Here is a 22,810-nt window from a genome sequence, read left to right as displayed (position 1 = left end):
TCTGTAATTACTTTCTCCTGGTGCTGAGGCCGCACAGAGAACTAGCAAGCTAGCAGGACACCTGGTAAAATTTTCTCTGTTTGCCGCCCGCCCCCATTTCACAGACCTGACCGCCTGCACAATCGTTACCCTGCACGGCTTTAGCGCCAGGAGGAAGTAATTGCAGATCCCTTCACTTCTTTCTGGCTCACAGTGAGCTGTATGTGATATCAAGACAGGTGGAGGCCCTTGGATGTATCTACTGAATAGATCCATTGACGGAAGCTAACACTAATACACAAAATTACTATAGCCACAAGACGAGTGATAGTATTCACGTGGCTACAACAAGAGGCACCACACATAGCAAGTGTAATAACAAGGATTAAAGAGGTCCACCTAATGGATGATCTGACTGCTAGGGTACGGGGTCCACGGGAGCATTCCAGAGGCTCTGGGAGCCGTGGGACGGCAGCCCACTGAGCGCTTAATCTGCCCCGTGGTGCTTTCTGAGGCTAGTCGGGATGTCCGCACCCCCTGTTTTGGAGGGGCCTTGTGGTGCCTCTGCGCTCCCCTCCTGGCTCCTCCCTCACGCTATAGGGTATGGAGCAGAATTCCTAAAGATGCCGTTGTATATGCAGATGACCTGAGGGATAACTCAGACTACATTATACTTATAGTGTTAACTAAGTTATCATTGTACCATGCTACAAGTTCACAATTCTGTTAAAATGTGCACATATATGTTGCCAATAATAGGGACCACCCTGTGTTGTGTTGTCGTATGCAAAGGTCGGGCTCTGGCTAGGTCAGCTTGTGAACATATACTGCAAAAAAAAAAACAAAGGCAGGTGGAGGAGTCTTGACCAGTAGCAGCCCACTCCCATTAGCCACAGCCATCCCCAACAATCTGTCTGCTGCTGTGCCCAGTACCAATAGACCCCAGGGAAGGCACTCTCATACCCCAAAAGGTAGGAAACAGTGACTAACTTTTCACCTTTTTTGTATGTGTGTGTGTCTATGTGTGTTCTCCGATCACATGGGAATGGTGTTTTTACTCACCTGTTTTCCAATGCCGTGCCAGTCTCGCTGCAGCTGGCCTGCCTCCATAACTGAGATTATCATCATCTTCTCATAGTGAAGCATTAAAGCAACGCATCTCTATGGGGAGCGTTCGGCACCGCCTCCACGCTGAATGTAGGTGCTTACATTGAAAAACCTACAGGGACAGGCTATAGACACCAGTCACTAAATTACCGTAAGCTGCAGTGTTTCTGGTGACTATAAGGTCCCTTTAAGAATTGTATTTTTGACTTTGAAAAAAATGTCTCCTAATTTTTTTTAGCTAGCTCCTTGACTGAAAGCAAATTTGTCAAGCCCTGCCTTATACTACTAAAGATAGCAGACACCCTTCAAGCTTACAGAGGCCAAGTAATTTGCTGCCTTACTACAGAACCTTGGCATCGTCCATATGCAGTTGCATTACAACCTATTGGCAGCTCCTTCTAGTGCTGGGATGTGAAGAGGGTTGCTCAGTTTACACCAGATGGTGGCCCAAGAATATCACCTGGCACCTCTAACAATGTTCCTGGGAGCCCGGCTGGCTGATGTCCACTTCACAATATTATTAATGCCACCTATGTTATTTCACTTTGCCTTTTACCATAGCACTCCAACGTACCTATTACTAGCCTGTTTGGATATCCCTTGTGATTCTAAAATGTCATAGCTGTGTTTAGCCTAGATGACAATCACCACACATTTTTGTCTTGCTGTTATACTTGGGGGAGTCAGGCACTTTGCATCACTGTAGTAATAGATGGCTCGTGAGCTCAGATTATCTTACTGTCAAATCCCTCTCAAATTGTCTATACAATAGAATGTTTGCTGCATTCGTTTTTTGATATAGTGTATGACGCACATTTACCACTGTGTGATGTGAAATCATACAAAAATAAAATATACAAGATCACCACCAGAAATATACCCAGTGAGATAGCTCTGATAAAATAGAAAATGGTTTTGTTGCATATTATGTAAAATAATAAAGTTTTATCTCATTTTATTTAGATGCAGACCCCTGTAATCATGTATCTGGCATTTTCTAAGTTAAAAAAAAAAAAAAAAAATAGTAAAACGGGAGTATAAAAAGTAAATAGGAGCTTTGCATCAAGGCATAAGATACTCACCATACCCCATAAAAGTAAAATGTTTACTAGATTATGGGTGTTTTATGCCCTTTGTACAATGTATGATGGGATAAGATGCTCTGCAAATTCTAAATAGGTAAAAAGGGATCTCTCTCCTAAATCAGAGATTGGAGGGGAAGCATTTATGTGTAGTTAAATGTGTAGTTAAAATGGAAAACCAATGCTTAAAAGGATTATTTATTTATTGTTAGGCATGTCATTTTGTCTATGGTAGTTAAAAAAACAAAAATAAAAAAACAAGACTTTCTTAAATCTCCAGTTTTCCAATAAATGAATCCAAACAGTGTTTCTGATAGTGTTTAACTTCAAACATAATAGAATTATTTTTTTTATTTAGAGTCACATCTTCATTCTTGCATATCATCATATTAAAAAAAACATGAAAACATCATTTAATAATTCAAAAGATACATAAAATTAAAAAAAATTCATACAAACCAAGTATATACCAGTCTCATTATGTTGGTGGAACACATTACATAGAAACCTAACAAACAACGAAATACTTCAAAAAACACACTCAACAAACCAATGTACCAGAAACATTCAATTGCAAGCAGCATGACTCAATTACCCGTAAAGAAGATTATGGGTTCATTTCATCAGATGTTAAGCAATACAGCTTATTGGGTCACTATAAAACAAATATGCGACACACTTGACATTTAAATTTATTACATTGTGTTTAGAAGAATATACAGTATGTGTGCAGTGTTTTATAATGCCATTAATGAAATGAGTGTTCCGAGAATAGATAAGAAAAAAAAATAAAAATAAAGGTAAAATCCAGATAAAATTTTTGGAATAAACGTATAAATAATCCGTACTTTAAGTTAACTTGTTGGTCTTAGCACATGTTAAACCTGTAGTTACTACCTCTATTTCACAATCTTTAATCATGACAAGCCCTGCTACAAAAAAACGACAATCATAAAAGTACAATTAGTGTAATAATACAGTGTGCAATTTTTTCATACAAAACTTTTTCACATTTGATATTTTGTTCTAAAATCATAACAAAAACATGTAACAAGTGATTACAATTTATCTAACCTGCAATAAATCCAGCATACGAAGTTTCTTTGGCAGCAACCGACTTTGGCACGTTAATATAAGGTGCATCACCGTGTGAGTCACAGCATGTGCACCTGACCTTTTTCGCCAAAACCATTTCTAAATATGCTAATACCTGAATTTAGAACTATAAAGAAAACCACATTCCAATGAAAAATCATGGCACATACAAAACGAAGCAGCGATATTTTTATTGGGGGGGGGGGGGGGGGGGGGAGGGTGTGTGTGTGTGTTGGTGTGTGTGATGGTACTGGATCAAAAAAAATATATATATTTTAATGTAGTATGTACAAGCAGAGCCCTTACACATGCTTCAGTTGGTACGATATGCTTGCTGAAATCATGTTCATTATCCCATTATGCTACCATCAATTGTTTTATCATAATCACCATCATAAGGCACTGGAATACACAAAAAAATAGTTTTTAAAAATCTTGCACCATTCAAAGACCAACGAGAACGCACACTGGATGGCTCGTGGAGTCCAGCATCAAATAAGATCCCTATAGCAAAGCATTGAGTAATGCTTCTCTATGGGCAGGTTTGAATGCGGCTCCACTCGGGAGCTGACGAAGGCAGGGGGAGGAGAGGTCACCAGCGCCGAGGGAGCCCTGCAATGGATTAAGGTAAGTGGCTGAAAGAGTTTTTAACCCCTACATCCCAGCGGGAGAGGGACCTATTAACCCTATAGTACCAGGAAAACGGGGTTTTTAAGAGCTCTATAGGAGCCTTTTAAAGCTTAATTTAAAAGGGGTGTTAAAGAGGAACTGCAGCTTCTCTGAATTTTACACCACTAAATAAAATATTGAAAATCACCCATAACCTGTGTAAACCTTTTTTTTTTTATATATATATATATATTATAGATTTAGCAAAGGATGTCATAATCCCATTCAGACAAGGCAATGAAAAGGTGAAACAGAAATATTGTTTAATTTCTCACCTTCTCTGTAGGTTTTCACTAAGCTGACTGCCAGGTGCAAAGGAAATAGCTTATATAGAGGCACCCAATAGCTGGATAAAGAGGTGGGGATATCTATATTTCATTTTTACACCTCATACACATTTTTTTATATAGAGGGATAAGTAAACATAACATTATATAAACATAGGAAGTGACAAGTCCACTTTAAAGTTCTGCTCAGACACCGGGTATTTAGTATAAAGCATTATGTATAAGCATTTATACTAGTTTTGCCCATTTGCATTTTTTTATGACATTTCAGTTTTAATACAATATTTACCATATAGTGTCTAGCTTATAACATTAGATTATTCTATTGCAATTGGTAACTCAGAGAAACAGATTCTTAAAATCTAACATCTGGTTTATCCCTGTAAGAAAGTTTTTTAATTTTTTTACACTATTGGATTTCCAATGTGTTATTACATGACAATGAAATGGTTGGATTTTAGATTAGAATGTTAATATTGCTACACAATGGCATCACACATCCAAGGTGAAGGTGATGCTACCAACAGAAAACAGCTTGAAAAGGTAATATTAGATGTCGTAGTGCAATTTGCCATAGAAAAAAAATAATATTCCACTTACAAATCTACCAAGTTTCTTCACATGATTTGTATTGTGTAGAATAGTGGACACAGAGTATACACATGATTTTATATAAACCCTATGTGCAAGATAGGAGGTTTGAAAAACCATGTGCTATGTAAACCATATGACATCGATGAGTACCATTCCCTGGGTAAAACATTATTTCAGAACACTCCTGTGGCTCAGTGCCGATTGATGGCTGGTTAAATGGTCCGGCAGCTACGGAAGAAAAGGAAATAATATTAATCTTTAGTAAGAATAAACAAGAAGAGGCGTTTTATAAAATACATGTATGAATATATCCTTTTTTGTTCAATATCTGGCAATTTTGCATTTTTGGATCTTTAAAGAAACACTACAGAATTAGAAATACAAACTTGTATTCCTAATGCAATAGTGTCTCTCTCCCTAACGTATTAGACAGCCACTAGATTTGGACTAAACCCTGCAATGTAAACATAGCAGTTTCTCTGATGTTTTAGATTATAGGGTTAAACAGACAGGGACAGTGCACCCATACCACCTCAATGAGATGAAGTGGTCTAGGTGCCTATAGTGTCCCTTTAATACATTAACCTACCTATAATTACCACAAAACTATATATATATATATATCTCTCTCTCTCTACGTATTTGTACTTTATGTAAATAGCAAATGTTTAATAGATCTGCAGAAAATATGGAAAAATAAGAGTGTGTTTTATACATACACATTACACTTGTGAATACATGGTTTGGTAAGGTAATTCACTAAAGTGAAAAAAGGTGAATTTAAAAACATAAACAAACAAAAAGAAAAAAAACTAAATTGTTCCAGTTTGGTTATTTTTGCTTAAATTTGAAATTCACTTCTGATTCCCGACACTCTACACCGTACTCTAATAAAATCCAAAGAAGATAGTTTGCTGAAAATGCTCCATATTCTCACTATTAGAGAAGTCACTAAATGCCTTGTTTCTGTTAAACTAAATTCTGTTTTGAAAGGTCATAGCCATCTGTGTGTTCTACATCCCTTTTGAAAAGGAAAGTCTTTAGTAATAAAGCAATTACACATAATGGGGCACAAAATCATGATGCAGGTCAGCCACTTACAGATCTGTTTCCCAGGAGCTTCCCTTCTTAGAGCAAAACACACTTTGGCAACAAAAAGGGTCAAGGATATATAGGCCAGAGCAAGTAATCAGTAAGCTACAACACCAAACTTGCTGGAAGCAAAGTCTCTCATGTTTCATCTTTCCCCGATCACACAGTTCTATTCCTTTTATTTAAAGAGTAACATGTTTAATATATGCTTAATTTAAAAAACAAAAAGGCTATGGTGGGGAAAAAATTGTGATTGAAAACCCCTTCCACCTATAGTCTGTGGATAGTTGATGCAATGTTAAACAAAAATCTGCACACCAGTCAAGCCTTAAGACTTGCCTTTCCCACAAAAATCACAAATCTGCAGTGATGTTACCACCGCAAAGGATTCTGGGTGGGCAAATGCAAATTAGTTTTACAAAGAATCCCAATTTTGCCTCATTCCATTTTAAACATGGATTCCTTTGAGTCTGTGTTTGCTGTATACACAACTTGGGAAAAGATGCAAAGCTAGTGAACCACTCATGGACAGCTGTTTCATTGTTCATGCAAATCATCAGCATGAGGTTGGTTACTGGTTTGCTATTAAGGCTTGGTAGTGCTTGGGAAGCAAAAAACAAAAAAAATAAAGACAAGGCCTAAACAATGCTTTACACTGAAAAACACCTTGTGCAAAATGCGGGATAATAAAGGCAAATTGCGGAAGATAGCTCATATTGCAAGAAAAACAAGCTTTGTTTCTGTACAATATAAATAATACTTTACATTTGCTTTTTTACATCTATTAAAAAGGGAAATGTGCAAAATTCAAAGATTTACTTAAGTATGCAGATATTTCACAGAGGCAGGACTGGGATTTGACAAAGTTCTACTTTAATATTAAAGGACAACTATATGCACCCAGACCACTTCAGCTTAATGAAGTGGTCTGGGTGCCCGGTCCATCTAGGGTTAACCCTGCCTGCTGTAAACATAGCAGTTTCATAGAAACTGCTATGTTTGCAATAGGGTTAATCCAGCCTCTAGTGTCTGTCTCGTTGACATCCGCTAGAGGCGCTTCTGCGCTTCTCACTGTGATTCTCACAGTGAGAAGACGCCAGCGTCCATAGGAAAGCATTGAGAAATGCTTTCCTATGGACTGACTGAATGCACGCGCGGCTCTTGGCGTGCATGCGCATTCAGCCGATGACATTAGAAGGAGGAGGAGAGTCCCCAGTGCCGAGGGAGCCCGGCGCTGGAGAAAGGTAAGATTTTTAAACCGTTCCTCCCACTTCAGCCCAGCAGGAGGGGGCCATGAGGGTGGGGGGGGACCTATTAATACTATAGTGCCAGCAGAACGAGTTTGTTTTCTTGGCACTATAGTGGTCCTTTAAGATAATAGTATGTCCTCAGGAAAAAAAAAAGTGTTTGCAATTATTTTAAGATCTGAACGTGATCCGGACGTCCTGAGGAAGCCTACTGCGAAACGCGTAGATGTAGTGACGCCATTACTTCAGACTCGCAATTTTCAATATCGGAGTAACGGCGGTATATTCTCCCAACTAGCTATACGATCACTCGCTTGGAGCCTGCACTTGTCCAGCACGCAGAGATTGTTCCACAGGAAAACAAAACACTTGTGAGTAGTGGCGTCCGGCTGCATACACTCACCTACTGGCATCTAAACCAGATATCCAAAGAAAATTTGAAGTTGCCGCTCCACTGTTGTGTGTGTGTGTGTATGTGTGTGTATATATATATATATATATATATATATATATATATATATATATATATATATATATATATATATATATATATATAACTGGTAATTTTGATGGTGCTGGTGAGAGGGTCCAACACACAGGTGTGAAGCTGCATCAATAATCTTTTCTTAAACCACTGGGTTTTTGTAATATACTAGAGATTTGGGTGGCGAGGGATTGTTTTCTCATTTTGTCCCCCACTCACACTATTTTAGCACGTCTAGCATTTCGATTTCTATTTGTAAATATAGCTGCAACTCTAACATTGCCCATCCCTCTCCCAGCAACATCAAATAAAGAATGTTACTTCCTCCTTCAACATCCAAAATCCACCCAAGTTGTGCAAGGAACAAGAACAACTTATGAAAAAAAGTCAGAATAAAAGGCCACTGGTTGAAGAAGCCTCTTCCTGGCTTGGGAGAGGTATGAGCCGATTCTGCTTGCATTGTATTCGCAGTAAAAAAAATAAAAATAAAAAATAAATAAAGTGAAAAAGTGAATTTCAAATTCAGAGTAGCCAAACTGAAAGCATAGCTGAATTAGAGAATTTTTCCATTTTGGTTATTTAGACCCTAAATTTGAAATTGACTTTGAATTCTTACTTTAGTGAATAACCCTGAATATATTTTTTAAAAAGACTCTGTATTTATACATACCATTGCTCCAAGCCTGGAAAGATATCTAACTCTCACAGCAAAGGCAGACATTGGACGAATCCTATTCCAGTCAACACTTTCACGTCGCAGCCTGTCCTTCTCAGCCCTGTGAATACAGAAAAAAATAAATAAATCACATTCAATGGATTGAACTTCTCAAATAAGAGTCACTGTCCAATAAAAAACACTGACAAACCAAACAAGAAATTATTAAAACTGACTGTTATTGAGAAGAAAGCTCAACAAAACACACAACAAATCATTTATTTCGCCAAATGTTTATTTAGTAATTTATTATTATTTATTTTTTTTATTATTAAAGTCCAGGAAACAGGATCAATAAAAAATTAATATAATCACTATGTCATAAAAAGTTAACAGTGAAAGACCAACAAAAACAGTACATTTCTGTAGTATATTACTTTTATAAAACAAAGTGACAAAATTTGTTGAGACATTAAGTGCTTTTTAACAGTTCAAAAGACAAATACTGTAAATTTTAGATTTAAATGCATGGTTCATTAAATTTCAGACAACTCTTTCATAAAAACAACAAGAAAAACAAACTACTAAATGTCTACTCTCCAAAATGGTTTAAAATGTGGCACAATTTATCTATGTCAAGTTAGATAAAGTACATGCGTATCTGCATTAAACTACATGCTTCAAGTTTATAAAGGTTCACATGAAAACTATCCCTGAGCAAATCATTATAAATCAAAATTAAAAAAAGAAAAAAAAAATACTAAAACAAACACAATGAGTGAGTGTCATAAACCAAATAGATGACCCCAAGCGGTGTATTAAGCCAGACATTGCAGTCAACGGGAAAACAAACTGTATAAGCCAGAACAGCCATACAAATTAGACCATATTTTTTTACCAGGGGGATTTACTCAGCAGACTGGATGGCTATACTGTTCTGAAATCATTTTGTTACCTGATCATTAAATAAGCTAAAAGAAAGTTTAACTAACCCAAGAGGAAACCATAGGGTCAACTAGATAATAGCAAAGATTTTACAGGACTATTCAGACAGTTCTATGACAAACGTGAAGACTACAATCATAACTTGCAGTATGGGTTTTTAGTCAATGAATGCAAATCCACATTATGTAAAGAAAACACATATCTGGATCTCTTCAGGTAAGCTCACATGTATAACCATCATGGAAGTCATTTGAACAGATTATATGACAGAGCCATTTGTGCAACTTTTAGGACCTAATGAAAACATGATTTGTTGTTCAGATCCAATGACAGTGGTCACCCAAGCCATAACATATACACACAATATATATGAAGACAGTGAACACAGGACTGCTACTCGTCTCCCGGTGTATCAACAGTATTAAAGGACTACAAACTTTAGATCACAACCACGAGTCATGAGGAAATGGAAACACTGCAACTTTAATTCAATGTAGAAGACATAACACATCCAAATGTAGACCATTCAATGTTTCAACATTAATTGTCTTGGCAGGTCAATATTTGGATGTATTTAAAGAATCATTAAAATGACAGAGTTGCAGCGCTTCCATTTTTTTCACGGCATAAAAAAACATATGTTATGCAAATGTTTTTTTATACCTGGAATAGACCATATCAAAAGGATCTAAGCCAGGAACAAGTAAGTACCTTAAATAAAGGGAACCTCATTGGGGGAAAAGTCATTATTCCTAAATGTACATATCAAATAACAGCAAGTAAGAAATGTCATAACCAGCAGGTGTAAGGTCAAAAGCAAAACAGAATATATGACACAAATCATTCAGACTAACAAAACCATAAAATCAGGATAAAATATGTCACGGCATTAGTATTGTGTCACACACAAGAGTTTACTTTTCCCTTTATGATTTCTTTAGGCACGACACAGTGAACAATTACTCTCTTTGATGCAAATGGAATCTATTTTTATATTAAAATCACCCAGCATTTTTTACAATAACAGCGGCATTTTGCACGTTCTAACAGAATGGCTAAATTATGGGGCAACATGCACCCTTATTACCCTAAATAAAGGACATTTGGAGAGAGAGAGAGAAAAAAAAGATAAAATAAGTGCTTACAAATATAAAAGTAAAAAGCAAGGGAAAAAAGTTGTAACATTTTCAATAACCTATAAGTGCGGCTGATAGATAACTTTGGGATTTATTAAGACAAAAAAGGACTCCCCAACCCCGCAATCTGCCCGCAATCTGAAAGGCAAGCAGAGCAGTCACCATCTGGAGTCTTTGCAAAATATGCAAAGACCTCATAAAGCGACAGAGCGCTTAAAAAACTAACCAATACCCTTAAGGTATGAGTAAACTTTTGTTATAAAAAAAATTAAATAATGGCTTGTTTTTGCTTTGCCGGAATACAGTATGTTAAACAGCACGGACACTCTGAACATTGCACTCTGCTATCAAAGCAGACAAAGGACTCTGATCAGTAACTAAAGCCCTCCAGAAATATATAAAAATATATATACACATATAGCCAATATTGAAAGAAAGAAATCAACCCCCAACAAAGCAGTTACGTGCAAGACAGAATTACAATCCTTATAGCAGGCTTAAATAAAAAATATATAATTTTCACAAATTAAAGCTGCTGTCTAAATTAGTAATGTTTTTTCTTCAAAGTCAAGTGCTATAAAATCGCAAACAATTCTCTACTAAACAGAAAATAGATAAGTAATGAAAACTATTACATGATCAAGTTAAAGACAAACATACGAACTACCTAAAATTTGTAGATATTTTTTGTTTTCATAATCTTCTATATAAAATTACATATGCTGTTATGTACCAAAAGATCCATTACTATCATGTCATTGACAGAAATAAAAAAAAAAACATACATAAAATAAAAAAGATGCATGATTATTGTACCGAAAGGTCCTTAATTACCATCAGCCAAAATACAGTCTTACTGTACACGTAGTTTAAAACAGGTTGTTAAACATGCATATAGCTATTTGTAATCAAGCTCAGAAGACATTAAGACTCTTCGAGTTGACATGTTGTTGCCCGTATTCTGCATACTTGAGGTAGACATTTGCTATTCAAATTTCATCTCTGCAAAACATTGTTGTGAAATATAAAAGTTATAACTTGTACTTCTATAGACACTAATCTAGATAACAGAACAATTTGCATTAAGAGACATACATATATAAATGTATATTTATTTTTTAACTAAAATGTACATCCTTTACACCTATTAAAGCACATTTAAATGATAACTAGTGTGAGGTTCCACTTTGATGAATTGTAGTGTATGTTAAAAGGATACTATAGTCACCAGAACAACTTGAGCTTAATGTAGTTGTTCTGATGAGTATAATCAATCCCTTCAGGCATTTTCATGTAAACACTGCCTTTTCAGAGAAAAGCAGTGTTTACATTACAGCCTGGAAAGGTCTCTAGTGGCCAACACTTAAGACGGACACTAGAGGTGCTTCGTGGGTCAGTGTTGCACAATGTGGAGCACTGATGTTCAGCGTCGTCACGCTCTGCATGGAGATGCAGTACATTCCCCATAGACATGCATTGATTCAACGCATTTCTATGAGGAAATGCTGATTAGCTAGGGCAGAGTTTGGGTCTGCTCCCACCCGCTTTGCCGAGATCAGAACTGACGATATGAGCCAATCCAATGCTTTCCTATGAGAGAGCATTGTGATTGGCTGAGATAATTTCTGATACATGTTTGTATTCCTGACCGTTTAGTGTTCCTTTAATATATGCTACATTACAACAGTCACAGCCATTTTAAAAGATCTTAAAATGGCTTATGCCTTTTAATACTGGCTAACAGTCCCCTGTGGAGATGATATTGGCACTTGCGGCAACATTGGGGTTAAACTGTTCGTAAGGTAAGGAGGGAGTGCATCTGGGGCCCTCCTGGCACCATAAGAACTTCAGTTAGATGAAGTTGTTTTGCTGCCTGGAGTGCCTCTTTAAGTCTATAAATGACAAAGCAACCAACACTTTAATAAGTAAATGCTCCAGTTGATTGGCTTCTTTCTGATGTATAAGGTTGCAGTGTTTCTGATCTATAGATTTACGAAGTCTACATGGAAGAAATATTGTTTCAGAAGGAATTCCTAAAGAGTTTATTCACTGAAGTTCACATGTGACATTGAAATGGCACCATTAAAGCTTAAATCGCTAAGCTGTGACTATATAGCTGAAGTGGAGATTATTTTCCTTTATTTTAGCTTTAATTTTGCCATACAGACGTCAGTTTCCTACAACTAGGACTTTAGTGAATAAACCGATAGGATAAGCCAACACTATCCATTTCGTATTTTGGCTACATGAAAAATAGGATTGTTTACACCAATATTGAGCTTCCACCAGTGGACTGCAGCTGCACACATCAGAAAGTTAGAGAGCCACAAGCATCTAGAAGTCCCTTTTAGACCACAAGTTACCTTTTAACCATCTCTCTTTGCTAGTAAAAAAAAAGTTAAAGGGACACCCTGCTGCCAAACACCCCCCAAAAAAAAAAAAATCAGTGTTTGGTAGATGTTCCCCAAATGAAAATATGTATCCACTATAATAATGTGTTTTTTTGCCATAGCTTTCTGTGGCTGTCCAATCACAGACTTCCCAATACAGCGAATGAAAAGTCTTTGCAAGACATGTGTTCTGAGAATGGGTTGTCTGACAGCCAGGGGTTGTATCAATTACAAAAGTCCCAAGAGAGAACACACACTTCATGCAAAGTGCTTCAGGGGTCTGGAGTGTCCCTTTAAATGATTACTTACATCGTTTCCAGCGCAGACACTCTGCCACTGCATCTGCCCCCTCTGGCTTGAAAGACGTCAGCATGTCTGCTGGAATTATCCAAAATGCTTATCCTCATAGAGAAGCACTGAATTGGAGATACGAATGAGCGGCCAAACACCACAGTTCTCCAATAAAATGCTGCTATAATACCATTTAATACCAGAATGGAGTTTCATTTGGTTCTGGAGGACTTGGCACCCATGACAGCTACTACAATTGAATTTAACCCTGCAACGTAAACATTGCAGTTGCTACAAAAATGGCAATGTTTCACATGGAAGGATTAAAGGGACACTATAGGCACAAATACAGCTTTAGCTGAATGAAGCAGGTTTGGTGTATAGATGATGCCCCTGCAGACTCACTGCTCAATGCCATTTAGGAATTAAATTACTTTGCTTATGCCGTCGCAGCTCCCTGCATGTGACTTACACAGCCTTCCTAACACTTACTGTAAAGAGAGATCTAATGTTTAAACTGCCTTAATTACGGTCTGTTTAATTTCTTATAGTCTACTCTGTTGATAGCCTTCTAGACCCTGCAGGAGCCTCGTGTGTCATTAAAATTCAATTTACAGAGCAGGGGATAAAAACCTCTAAAGTAACGATCTGATTGAAAATTACATATTTTTTCATTCAAGCTTTGGGAGTCACAGCCAAAGGAGGTGTGACTAGGGCTGTATGGACAGAAGCAAAACTGATTTAAAGCCTACATGGCCGAGAATTGAGCAGTGACACTGCATGGGAAAAATCTCTACTCAACACTGCTTCATTAAGTTAAAGTTGTTGCGTTGCATTGAGTGTCCCTTTAAAGTTCAATAAACCGTGCAGGAGATACAAAATGCTCATACTTTCTCTAAGCTAAAGCTAAAGTTGTTGGTTAGCCAAAACGGTCATATTAACTTTTTTTTTAAAACTTATTTCTAACAGAAGACTAACTTTATGGATCTCCACATAGACAATTCCAGCTGAAAAAGAACAAGGCCTTACATTCATTACATAAAACATCTTTTACACTTGCTATGGAAAGACAGAGCGGGGAAAGCAGGTAACAGCCGCCAAGAGTGTATGCAAAAATAAATAAAAGTTAATGCAAAGCACATACAACAATTTAGTCAACACGATCGTGGATGATCAGATGGTGGGAGTTCTAGAAGTTGTTCTAATCATTACAATTTATTCTGGTACTAAAACGTTCTGTATTACAACAGCATAGTCAGAAATCAGTAAACTAACCTGATATCGGTTTATGTAGACATACTAGAAAAACTTCTACACCAAAAACGCATCAATCTGAAACAAGCATCCCATCCTAAAAAGCTAAATTTACTATGCCTTCTATAGTGGAATATAATGTTACATATATATATATATACACATATATATACACATATATACATATATATATATATATATATATACATATATACATATATATATATATATATATATATATATATATATACTTAAACCATAATCTTACATTAGAAATTAATTTATACCTACATAGCATTTGCTCCAATTCTGATAAAACCATATATTAAACTCCCTGGTAGCAGTCATATTTGAACGTTACTGGGGTATACTGTGTCAAGAAGAAACAGTGAAATATATTTAGTGATGAATGGCTTATAAGCAGTTCTATAATTTAAAGGGACACTATAGTCACCTGAACAACTACAGCTTAATGTAGTTGTTCAGGTATGATCTATAGCTCCCTACAGGCAATCTAATGTAAACACTGTATTTTCGGAGAAAATACAGTGTTTACATTGATTGATAGGAATACCTCCAGTGGCCGTCACTCAGACGGCCACCAGAGGGACTTCCTATCATGCAGGGCCCTAAAAAGGCCCTGTACACGTCAGACATATTAAAATACGTCTGACGTGTGCAGGAGAGAGAAGGCACTGTGTGCGCGCCTTCTCTCTCCAGCCTGTCAGCAGAGGAGGGGGATGGACAAAGATCGCGAGCTGAGCTGTCACTCAGCTCAGCTCGCGGCCGCACACACCGCGAGCATGCGCGGTAGTGCGCTAAGGACTTCAGAGGGCGGCATAAATGCCGCACTCTGAAGTATGTGTGCATGTGCGACGAAATAGGGGGGCGCAGCTTCACGAGGCTCCCGGCGCTAGAACCAGGTGAGTAAAGAGGCTTGGCTGGAGGGTCCCTTTAAATTTTTTGTGACAAAGATCAGAATTCTTTACGTAAAGTGGCTCTTTCACCATCTGGGGTATTTGCATATTCTGCAAAAAGCCCGATGTTGACTGCAGGGTGCATGGAAAGATGAGCTTACTTACCTGAAGTTGTCCCTTGAGGACACATCCATCTTCGTCAGTTCAGTCCTCCTCAGCTGCTGGCACTTCAGTTGCCAAGAGCACACAGAGTTTGTACTCTCGCACATGCGCAAAAGTGCAACAGATCCATAGGCAATGCCTTCTTTCAGTCACTAGTGGCGCTTGGCAGAAATGACAAAACCTGAAGTGGTAGCTCCATCTTTTGTTACGTTTTGTCTGGCATAGAGAATATACAGGAGAAAGTAGTCACTACTTTGTCATAGTATATATTTTGACTATTTAGTTGGAATTTCAGTGAAATTCCAACAGTCATTGTGGCCAAAGTAGCTGAGCTGGGAAAATTCTCCAAGTCTGTTGTGCTTCCAGGTCATTAACTTTTTCTTAAATAAGAAAATCACCTAGAATTTCTGTCATTTCTCACTTTAGTAAATAACCCCAAGTGAGTTGCTTTTATTTGACAAGAGTGGGAAAAATGAGACCAAAATTTAAGGGGAAAAAAAATAAGGCAACGTCTTGTATACACATATTTGTAGGGTTTCCTCCCTCTATGATAAAACCCTAGCTTGTTTAAATGTTTCCATAACATATGGTTGGCATGTTCACTGAATTGGTAAACATTTTTGTTAAATAAAATGATTAAATTGTAAAAATTGTCAATGACCTCAATGACAAGAATAAATAAGAAAAATGCAACTACCAAGCTGGTCTCCCAGAGAACTATGCATTTTCCTGAATATCCAAATGAGTGGATTAATGAAGTCACATGAAAGACTGCAGATAACCAAATATTCCATAAATCCAGTGTAAAGAATGTATGGGTTACCCAAAGCCACAAAGTCAAAATATGGCAGGTTTTTTTTTTTTATCTGATCATAGCTCACAAGCAAATGTTTAACTCCTCACAGGAAAGCAAGATATACACTTAACACCCGGTTATCTTAGATCATGTTTCCTTCAACAAGAAGCCTTTGCATATACTAGCCTTGGTATAAATGTATCTCCGTGATTTAGAAAATGTGAGATTACAGGAAGCAGATTTAAGTGGTTAGGGGGGCAAGAGTGTCTGCGCTCCTTATCTTCAGAGATTATAAAAACGCCGGACACAGCTGCCAGCCAGCTTCCTTCCTCCCTGTACTGCTGTATGAGAAAAGGTTAGCCGGTGATATGCTGTGGGCATGAGCTGATCATCTCAGCCCTTTAAAGGGACACTCCAATGTACAAATGCCAAAAAAGGTTTTAAAACAATCATTGGTTTGTAGCTATACCCCAAATGAAAACGTGCATTTAATTGTGTATTTTTTCCATTGGGGTTATATCTAAAAACAGCCTGAAAAACCTGCTTGTCTGCTGCCTTTACAAGCCCTCCTCTTCTAACCCCGCCCAGACTTTGACACTGTCCAATTACAGACTTTCCAATGCAGCTCAATGAAGTCTTCGCAAGCCAAGTGATCTGGGCAATTGCTGCCCGTTGAGTTTAGCCCTATTGAGCCAAGAGCAAACCGGAAGTAACAGGACCGGTTGTCTGCTTAAAATAAATAAAGGGCACACTGTACACAAAGCCTTTCAGCAAACCAAAGTGATTTAAAGGTCTGGAGTGTCCCTTTAAGTACTTGAGTCCCATCCTAAATAGGATTGTAAACTTTCAGGGTTGGTAATTATTAAATAATATATTATTTGAAACGGCACCATCATGCCAAACTTACCTCTATCCTATTGTTTCCTCTACCTCTCTCAGAATCTGTTTGTTTTTTTGTTACTTCTGATCTAGTTTTCTTTAAGATAAAGGGACTACTTTGTCCGATGTATTTTTACTACACTTGACTTTCGTTGACCAAAGAAGGAGCTTAAATCAGCTCCATTTCCTGTTTCAAAGGGACACTATAGTCACCCAGACCACTTCAGCTCAATTAAGTGGTCTGGGTGCCAGGTCCCTCAGGTTTTAACCCTTCAGATGCAAACCTAGCAGTTTCAGAGAAACTGCTGTGTTTACATTTGGGGTTAAGCCAGCCTCTAATGGCTGTCTTCCGGACAGCCACTAGAGGCGCATCTGCGACGCTGGAGGCATGTTATGCCTCCATAGGAAAGCATTGAGAAATGCTTTCCTATGGACACTTTGAATGCGCGTGGAGCACTTGCCGCGCATGTGCATTCGGCTCTGATGACGTTGGACAGGGGAGCTGACGTCGGCAGGGGAGGAGAGGTCACCATCGCCGAGGGAGCCCTGCGCTGGAATAAGGTAAGCTGCTGAAGGGGTTTTAACCCTTTCAGTGCCACGGGAGGGGGACCCTGAGGGTGGGGGCTCCCTCACGGCACTATAGTGTAAGGAAAACCGCTTTGTTTTCCTGACACTATAGTGATCCTTTAAGATCCTCATTGTGTCAGAAAATGTCAGGCGTAGGATATATACAGAAGACAGTTGTCCCTACTTTGTCTTTTGTTTATAAAAAAAAAAAAAAAACACTAGATCAGAAATAGAGAAAAGTAGTACAGATTCTGGGAGAGAATACTACAAAAGCATCATCCTGATCTCTAGCATCTCTAGCTAAACATACATGGTTACATAGGCTGAAAATAGACATGTGCCATCAAGTTCAGCCATCCTCACATCTGTTTTTTATGTTGATCCAAAAGAAGGCAGAAAACCCAGTTTGAAGCGCTTTGCAATTTTAAAACAAACTATTTCAAAAAACAAAAATTTCAAAAACCAAAAACAATCTTCTTGATCGCAGAATGGCAGTCAAATCTTTCCTTTGAAAGCAGGGATATAATTTTTAATTAGTGGTGCAACAGCTCCTTGGTCCAAGGAAAGATTTGACTGCCATTCTGCGGTTGAGAAATTGTTTATGTTTTTTGAAATGTTTTTGCAAGTATTCATCCAGTTGCTGTTTAAACATCTGTACAGACTGATAAAACCACCTCTTCAGACAGAGGATGCCCCATACTTATTGTTCTTACTGTTAAAAAAAAAAAATTTCCCTTGCCTAAGACTAAATCTCCTTTCTTCCAGTCTAAATACATGACCTCGTGACCTATGTATAGTAACAGACCGGTCGGTTTAAAAAAAACGAAAAAAAAAAAACACTAGTTACCCACCAAGTGATCAGACATGTCCATTAAATCAGAATTATTAAACATCAATGGCAAAGCCAAAAGCACAAAGCAAAGGATTCCAAGAACTACATGGAGAGAGGCAGGGAAATAAGCACAGGGAAAACTAGACCACAATTCCAAGGGTAAAGCAACGTGATTTGATTCAGCACCAAGACAAATCATGTACGATTATATGCCAAATTAATAATACAGATTAGATCAGCAGGCTCAAATGATATGCAAGACAAACATGCAAATATGCACACTTTTCATTATAAAACATAAAACAAAACTACTTACTCAATAGCCGCTTGCTTCAGCAGTTTCGCTCTCTCCCAAGAAGATAAATTGAGATCTCCACCTAGAACAAAACACATTTACATTATCTATAAATCACTGTAGTCTACATGCTTCCAACAAAAGAATTTAGGTCTGGCTAAACACAATGGAAGAGGAACAGTGGAATAACCAGATGACAAGTAGAGTGTGATGTCTGGGTGTAATTACTTTAACACCTTAATGACCTTACATTTGCTAATGGCAAATAAGTAGGACACTGCTGGCATGGGGTCTTTGAAGAACAGCTTGCAACGATGGCATGAGAGGCTATTGGAGTCCTAAATTATACAGTATGGGCTTAAAGACATCACAATGCTGAGGATAGTATGCACATTCCTACTTGCAATATTTATGACCGCTCAGCAATAGGACTTTTGTAAATATGATCATTAAGATCACGAAGAGTTTGATGCCATAGAGATCCAGGAAGCAAGGAATGTAGCAAGCCACTAGAATATTGATTTTAGATGTGCGCTTGGGAGGACAGTGGTCATCAACTGGAACAGCATAAACACAAGAAAGACTGAGCCATGACCAGAATCTATTAAACCATTTATAACATAGATATAGTCAATTTTTGTCAGTCCGTCAGCAGAAGGAAGTGGTGGCACTTTAAGCCAGTGTAAGAAATGGTGCAAAGTGTGAAGAGTGAACAAAGGAACAGATGTGGACGAGCAACATGTCAATGGAAATCTGAAACACCAGCTACAAAAGCATAATAAAAACATAAGCATATTGTTAAATCTCTTCGCACAGACAGACAAAAAGTGAGAAAAACATTTTTCTTACCTCTAACAAGGTTGACAAAATACAGCATAACCACTGCTATAATGGCCACTGAGAATAAGAGAAAAGTGTTAAAATACATACAAATAATAAGGGGAAAAATAAAAAAAATAGGTATTTGTTTCTCAGAATTTTATTGTATGAATCCATTGAAAACAAACAGATAAATTTGTATATCAAAACACCATGAGCTTTTTTGGGTAGTGCAGCTGTAAGTATGGACTAATCGTCCATTATCCCCTACTTCTGAAATTGCTGAGTTCCAGCCCTTTGGTGACGATTAGAAAAGCTCTAATGTCTAATCAATCAAGGTACCAGCCAGGTATAATAGCACATGCCTCTGGTCCTCTGATATACATGGCCAGAAGTGATCAGATTGACCAGTGAGTGGTCAGACTTTGCCAGATGGGTTATTCACTCAATTCATACACAAAGACTATTTTTCTCCTTCACTAACCTAACAGAGGAAAAAGGTAGGCATTTTTTGTTTTCTAAAGTCTAGCAATCAGTATATTTGTATTACCAATAAACTGCAATCAATGCATGCAAGACTTACCACAAATGCAAGCACTAAAAAAAACTTCTAGAAAGAGATATCCACTAGTGTCCAGTATGATACCCGAAACAATGGCAATAATAGCAAGACCGAGGTTCTGGATCGACTGCATGCTGAAAGATAGAAAACATAAAAAATAAATCAGACAAATTACCTCTGCCAGATTATATATAAAAAAAAACTAAATACACCTTGAAAAGATTCAGCATCTTAAATGTATAAATATAATAAAAGATGATTGGTAATACTTACAATCCATATGCAGTACCCAGCTGATGTTCTGGAACAACAAAAGCTACCATGGGCCACAGAGCGCAAGCTAACAAAGAATAGGAAACTCCCAGTAAACTCTAGGGGTGAGAAAAATGAACACATTTCAAAAACAGATTGATTACAATATACAAATATCAACAGTATCTTCTCTAAAGGCAGATAAAGGACTTTAAAAGCCATAAGCAAATCAAGGTATTTAGAAGTCAGCAAGGCTAAACCATATGCTACACTTTCGAAGAAAATGGTAGACGTGAACTATTGTATCAGTGACAACCTACCATAGCAATCCAAGGATTCCAGAAAGTAAAGGCCAACATCATATGGGCACAGAGTGTCGCTACCACCGCACACATTACCCAGATAATGTTCTTCCCAATTCGATCAACCATAAATCCAAATAAGGGTGACAGAGGCGCTGAGATGATGTAGACCACACTACATTTGGTGAGAAAACACACAAAAAGAAAATCATCTTCATCAAAATTCTGCAAGCCAAATTGCTTTGTTTTTGTATTCAAAATGTGCAGAAAAATATAGCAGCACTGCCCGTAGCTTTATCACTCAGTGTTCTAAATGGGGAGCTATAGATAGGCTGAGAGTTTCAGCTGACATTCACAGACTATCAGCGGCGCCAAGCCTGGGGGCTTCATGATTGAAGCCTCGGACCACTGGCAGAAGTTGCCAGGAAGAGCAGACTGATGCCATATTCACAAGTACAATGGCACTCGAACTCCTGGCACCATAAAAACGTAATTGAGATTATGCTGGTTATGGTGACTGGTGGATCTATAATAGTAATATAATAGAGACTATTATATGCAGGCAGCAAAAGGTACATTCTCAACACATTGGTAAATAAGATTTTGGGAGTATGAATAAAGGTCAGGGGGGAAAAAAAAAAAAAAGGAGGAAAAATAAAACGGAGGGAAAAAAAGTACCTGTTTATTGCACCTGCTTGTAATGGTGAAAAATTGAATTTTTCTATGAAGAAGACCCTAAAAAGAAGGAAAACAAATATTACACACAACTTTACAGATCAATGGGCCTAGTCAACAACTTGCTTATCAAAAACCCATGACAGAAGTTTGCAGTTTTCTAATTATCTGAATTGAGTCACGTCATACAATTAAGTGTTTCTTCCCTTAACACTGATAAAAGGCCATATTTTAACTTATTTCCAACACCCCTGACTCTTGCTGAGAGCACCAGTGCTGTTTTCAGTGGCTGTTACACTTGCAGTAAGACAAACAACATCTTCTTCATACATCCTCTTTCATAAATTGGTGTTATTCACCTAAATGGTCACCATCATTACTATTTATCAGTTTTGTTACTCTTTTTAAATTTGTAATGGCTGGCTTTCTATCCAATAAGCCCAATGCAAGTACCTGGTGTGCGGACGTTGATTCCGTTTTCTGTACAGATAGCACATTAGAAACACTGTCTCCCCCTAATATTCATACTAGTTTCAATAAACTAACCAAACTCTTCAAACAGCAGATAAAGATAAGCTGGGAAGTCTCTACCCTTGAAAAATATATTTCCAAAAATATTATACCTAGAGGGTTAAGGGTTCAGACTTTCCCGGCAAGACAAGTTGAGATGGAAGAGTTTTATAAGGAATGGGATGAGGCAGCATCTAAGTGCTCAAATACCTTTATGAATATCATCTGTAAATATGAGTCTATGAAATTAACCAATGTTCAACTTGAATTGGACAAATAAATTGAGTTGGTCCAGGGATTTAAAGCAGAACCACAATTTGAGACACTAGAAATAAAATTGAAATCCAATCTGGATAAATTCTCACATATAATAAAAGTGAGGAAACATCAGAAATACATGAGAGACATAAAGGATTTTGAACAAGGTAGAGTCTACCGTTCCTTTAAAAAGAGGTCAAAAGTGGACTCTGATCAATTCAGTACATCTGAGTATGACTCAACAGATACGGAAACAGAAAAGTCCCAAGTTCCCACCCCTAGAAATCCACCCAAAAGTATCCTTAAGAAAGGGGTGGATTTTTTAGGCCTGAGACAAGCGGACTTAATTTAGGGTCCACACACCAGATACCGAGGTCAGAGACGACGCAGGGAATGAAAGAGTCTTCTCTGCGCGTCATTAACCTCTCAGATACCACCCTTGGTGCAACTGAACTTAGCGTACTGGAGAAGGGACTATCATTTGTACCCGTTCCGACATTTAGCAAGTTCACCTGGACCAAGGATGTTAATCTATTTGTGAGGAAGTTGGCTCTATATAAATAACATGCAGTACGAAAAGAAACTAAGTAACAAAATTTGGGTCTATCACCAAAAGACCTGGAGTGCCTTGATACTCTTGTGGAACTACTTAACTCTGGGGATGGTTCTACACATCA

The 22,810-nt window shown here is 37.7% G+C and overlaps 1 protein-coding gene across 3 annotated transcripts in view; it reads right to left on the bottom strand.

Moving 5' to 3' along the window:
* Window positions 1-4,120: 4,120 nt before the first annotated feature.
* The window catches only part of MFSD1 (major facilitator superfamily domain containing 1), a 32,209-nt gene continuing 13,519 nt past the window's right edge, over window positions 4,121-22,810 (bottom strand). Inside the window, exons 10-17 of one of the 3 annotated variants that reach the window (XM_063442591.1) lie at window positions 21,369-21,425; window positions 20,709-20,865; window positions 20,410-20,507; window positions 20,158-20,270; window positions 19,605-19,652; window positions 18,777-18,837; window positions 8,307-8,412; window positions 4,121-5,041 (exon numbers count right to left, since the gene is read on the bottom strand). In XM_063442591.1, the coding sequence (XP_063298661.1) occupies window positions 4,982-5,041; window positions 8,307-8,412; window positions 18,777-18,837; window positions 19,605-19,652; window positions 20,158-20,270; window positions 20,410-20,507; window positions 20,709-20,865; window positions 21,369-21,425 (700 nt within the window). In that variant the 3' untranslated portion in view covers window positions 4,121-4,981. Of the gene's footprint in view, window positions 5,042-8,306; window positions 8,413-10,646; window positions 10,737-10,818; window positions 11,375-18,772; window positions 18,838-19,604; window positions 19,653-20,157; window positions 20,271-20,409; window positions 20,508-20,708; window positions 20,866-21,368; window positions 21,426-22,810 lie in introns of those variants that run through there. The other 2 variants (XR_010086589.1, XM_063442592.1) reach the window with 2 other exon arrangements.

This window comes from Pelobates fuscus, chromosome 2 (genome assembly GCF_036172605.1).
Source record: "Pelobates fuscus isolate aPelFus1 chromosome 2, aPelFus1.pri, whole genome shotgun sequence".
Taxonomy (NCBI): Eukaryota; Metazoa; Chordata; class Amphibia; order Anura; family Pelobatidae; genus Pelobates; species Pelobates fuscus.
The sequence above is the reverse complement of the archived record's forward strand: the minus strand, read 5'-3'. Positions and strand labels throughout refer to the sequence as shown.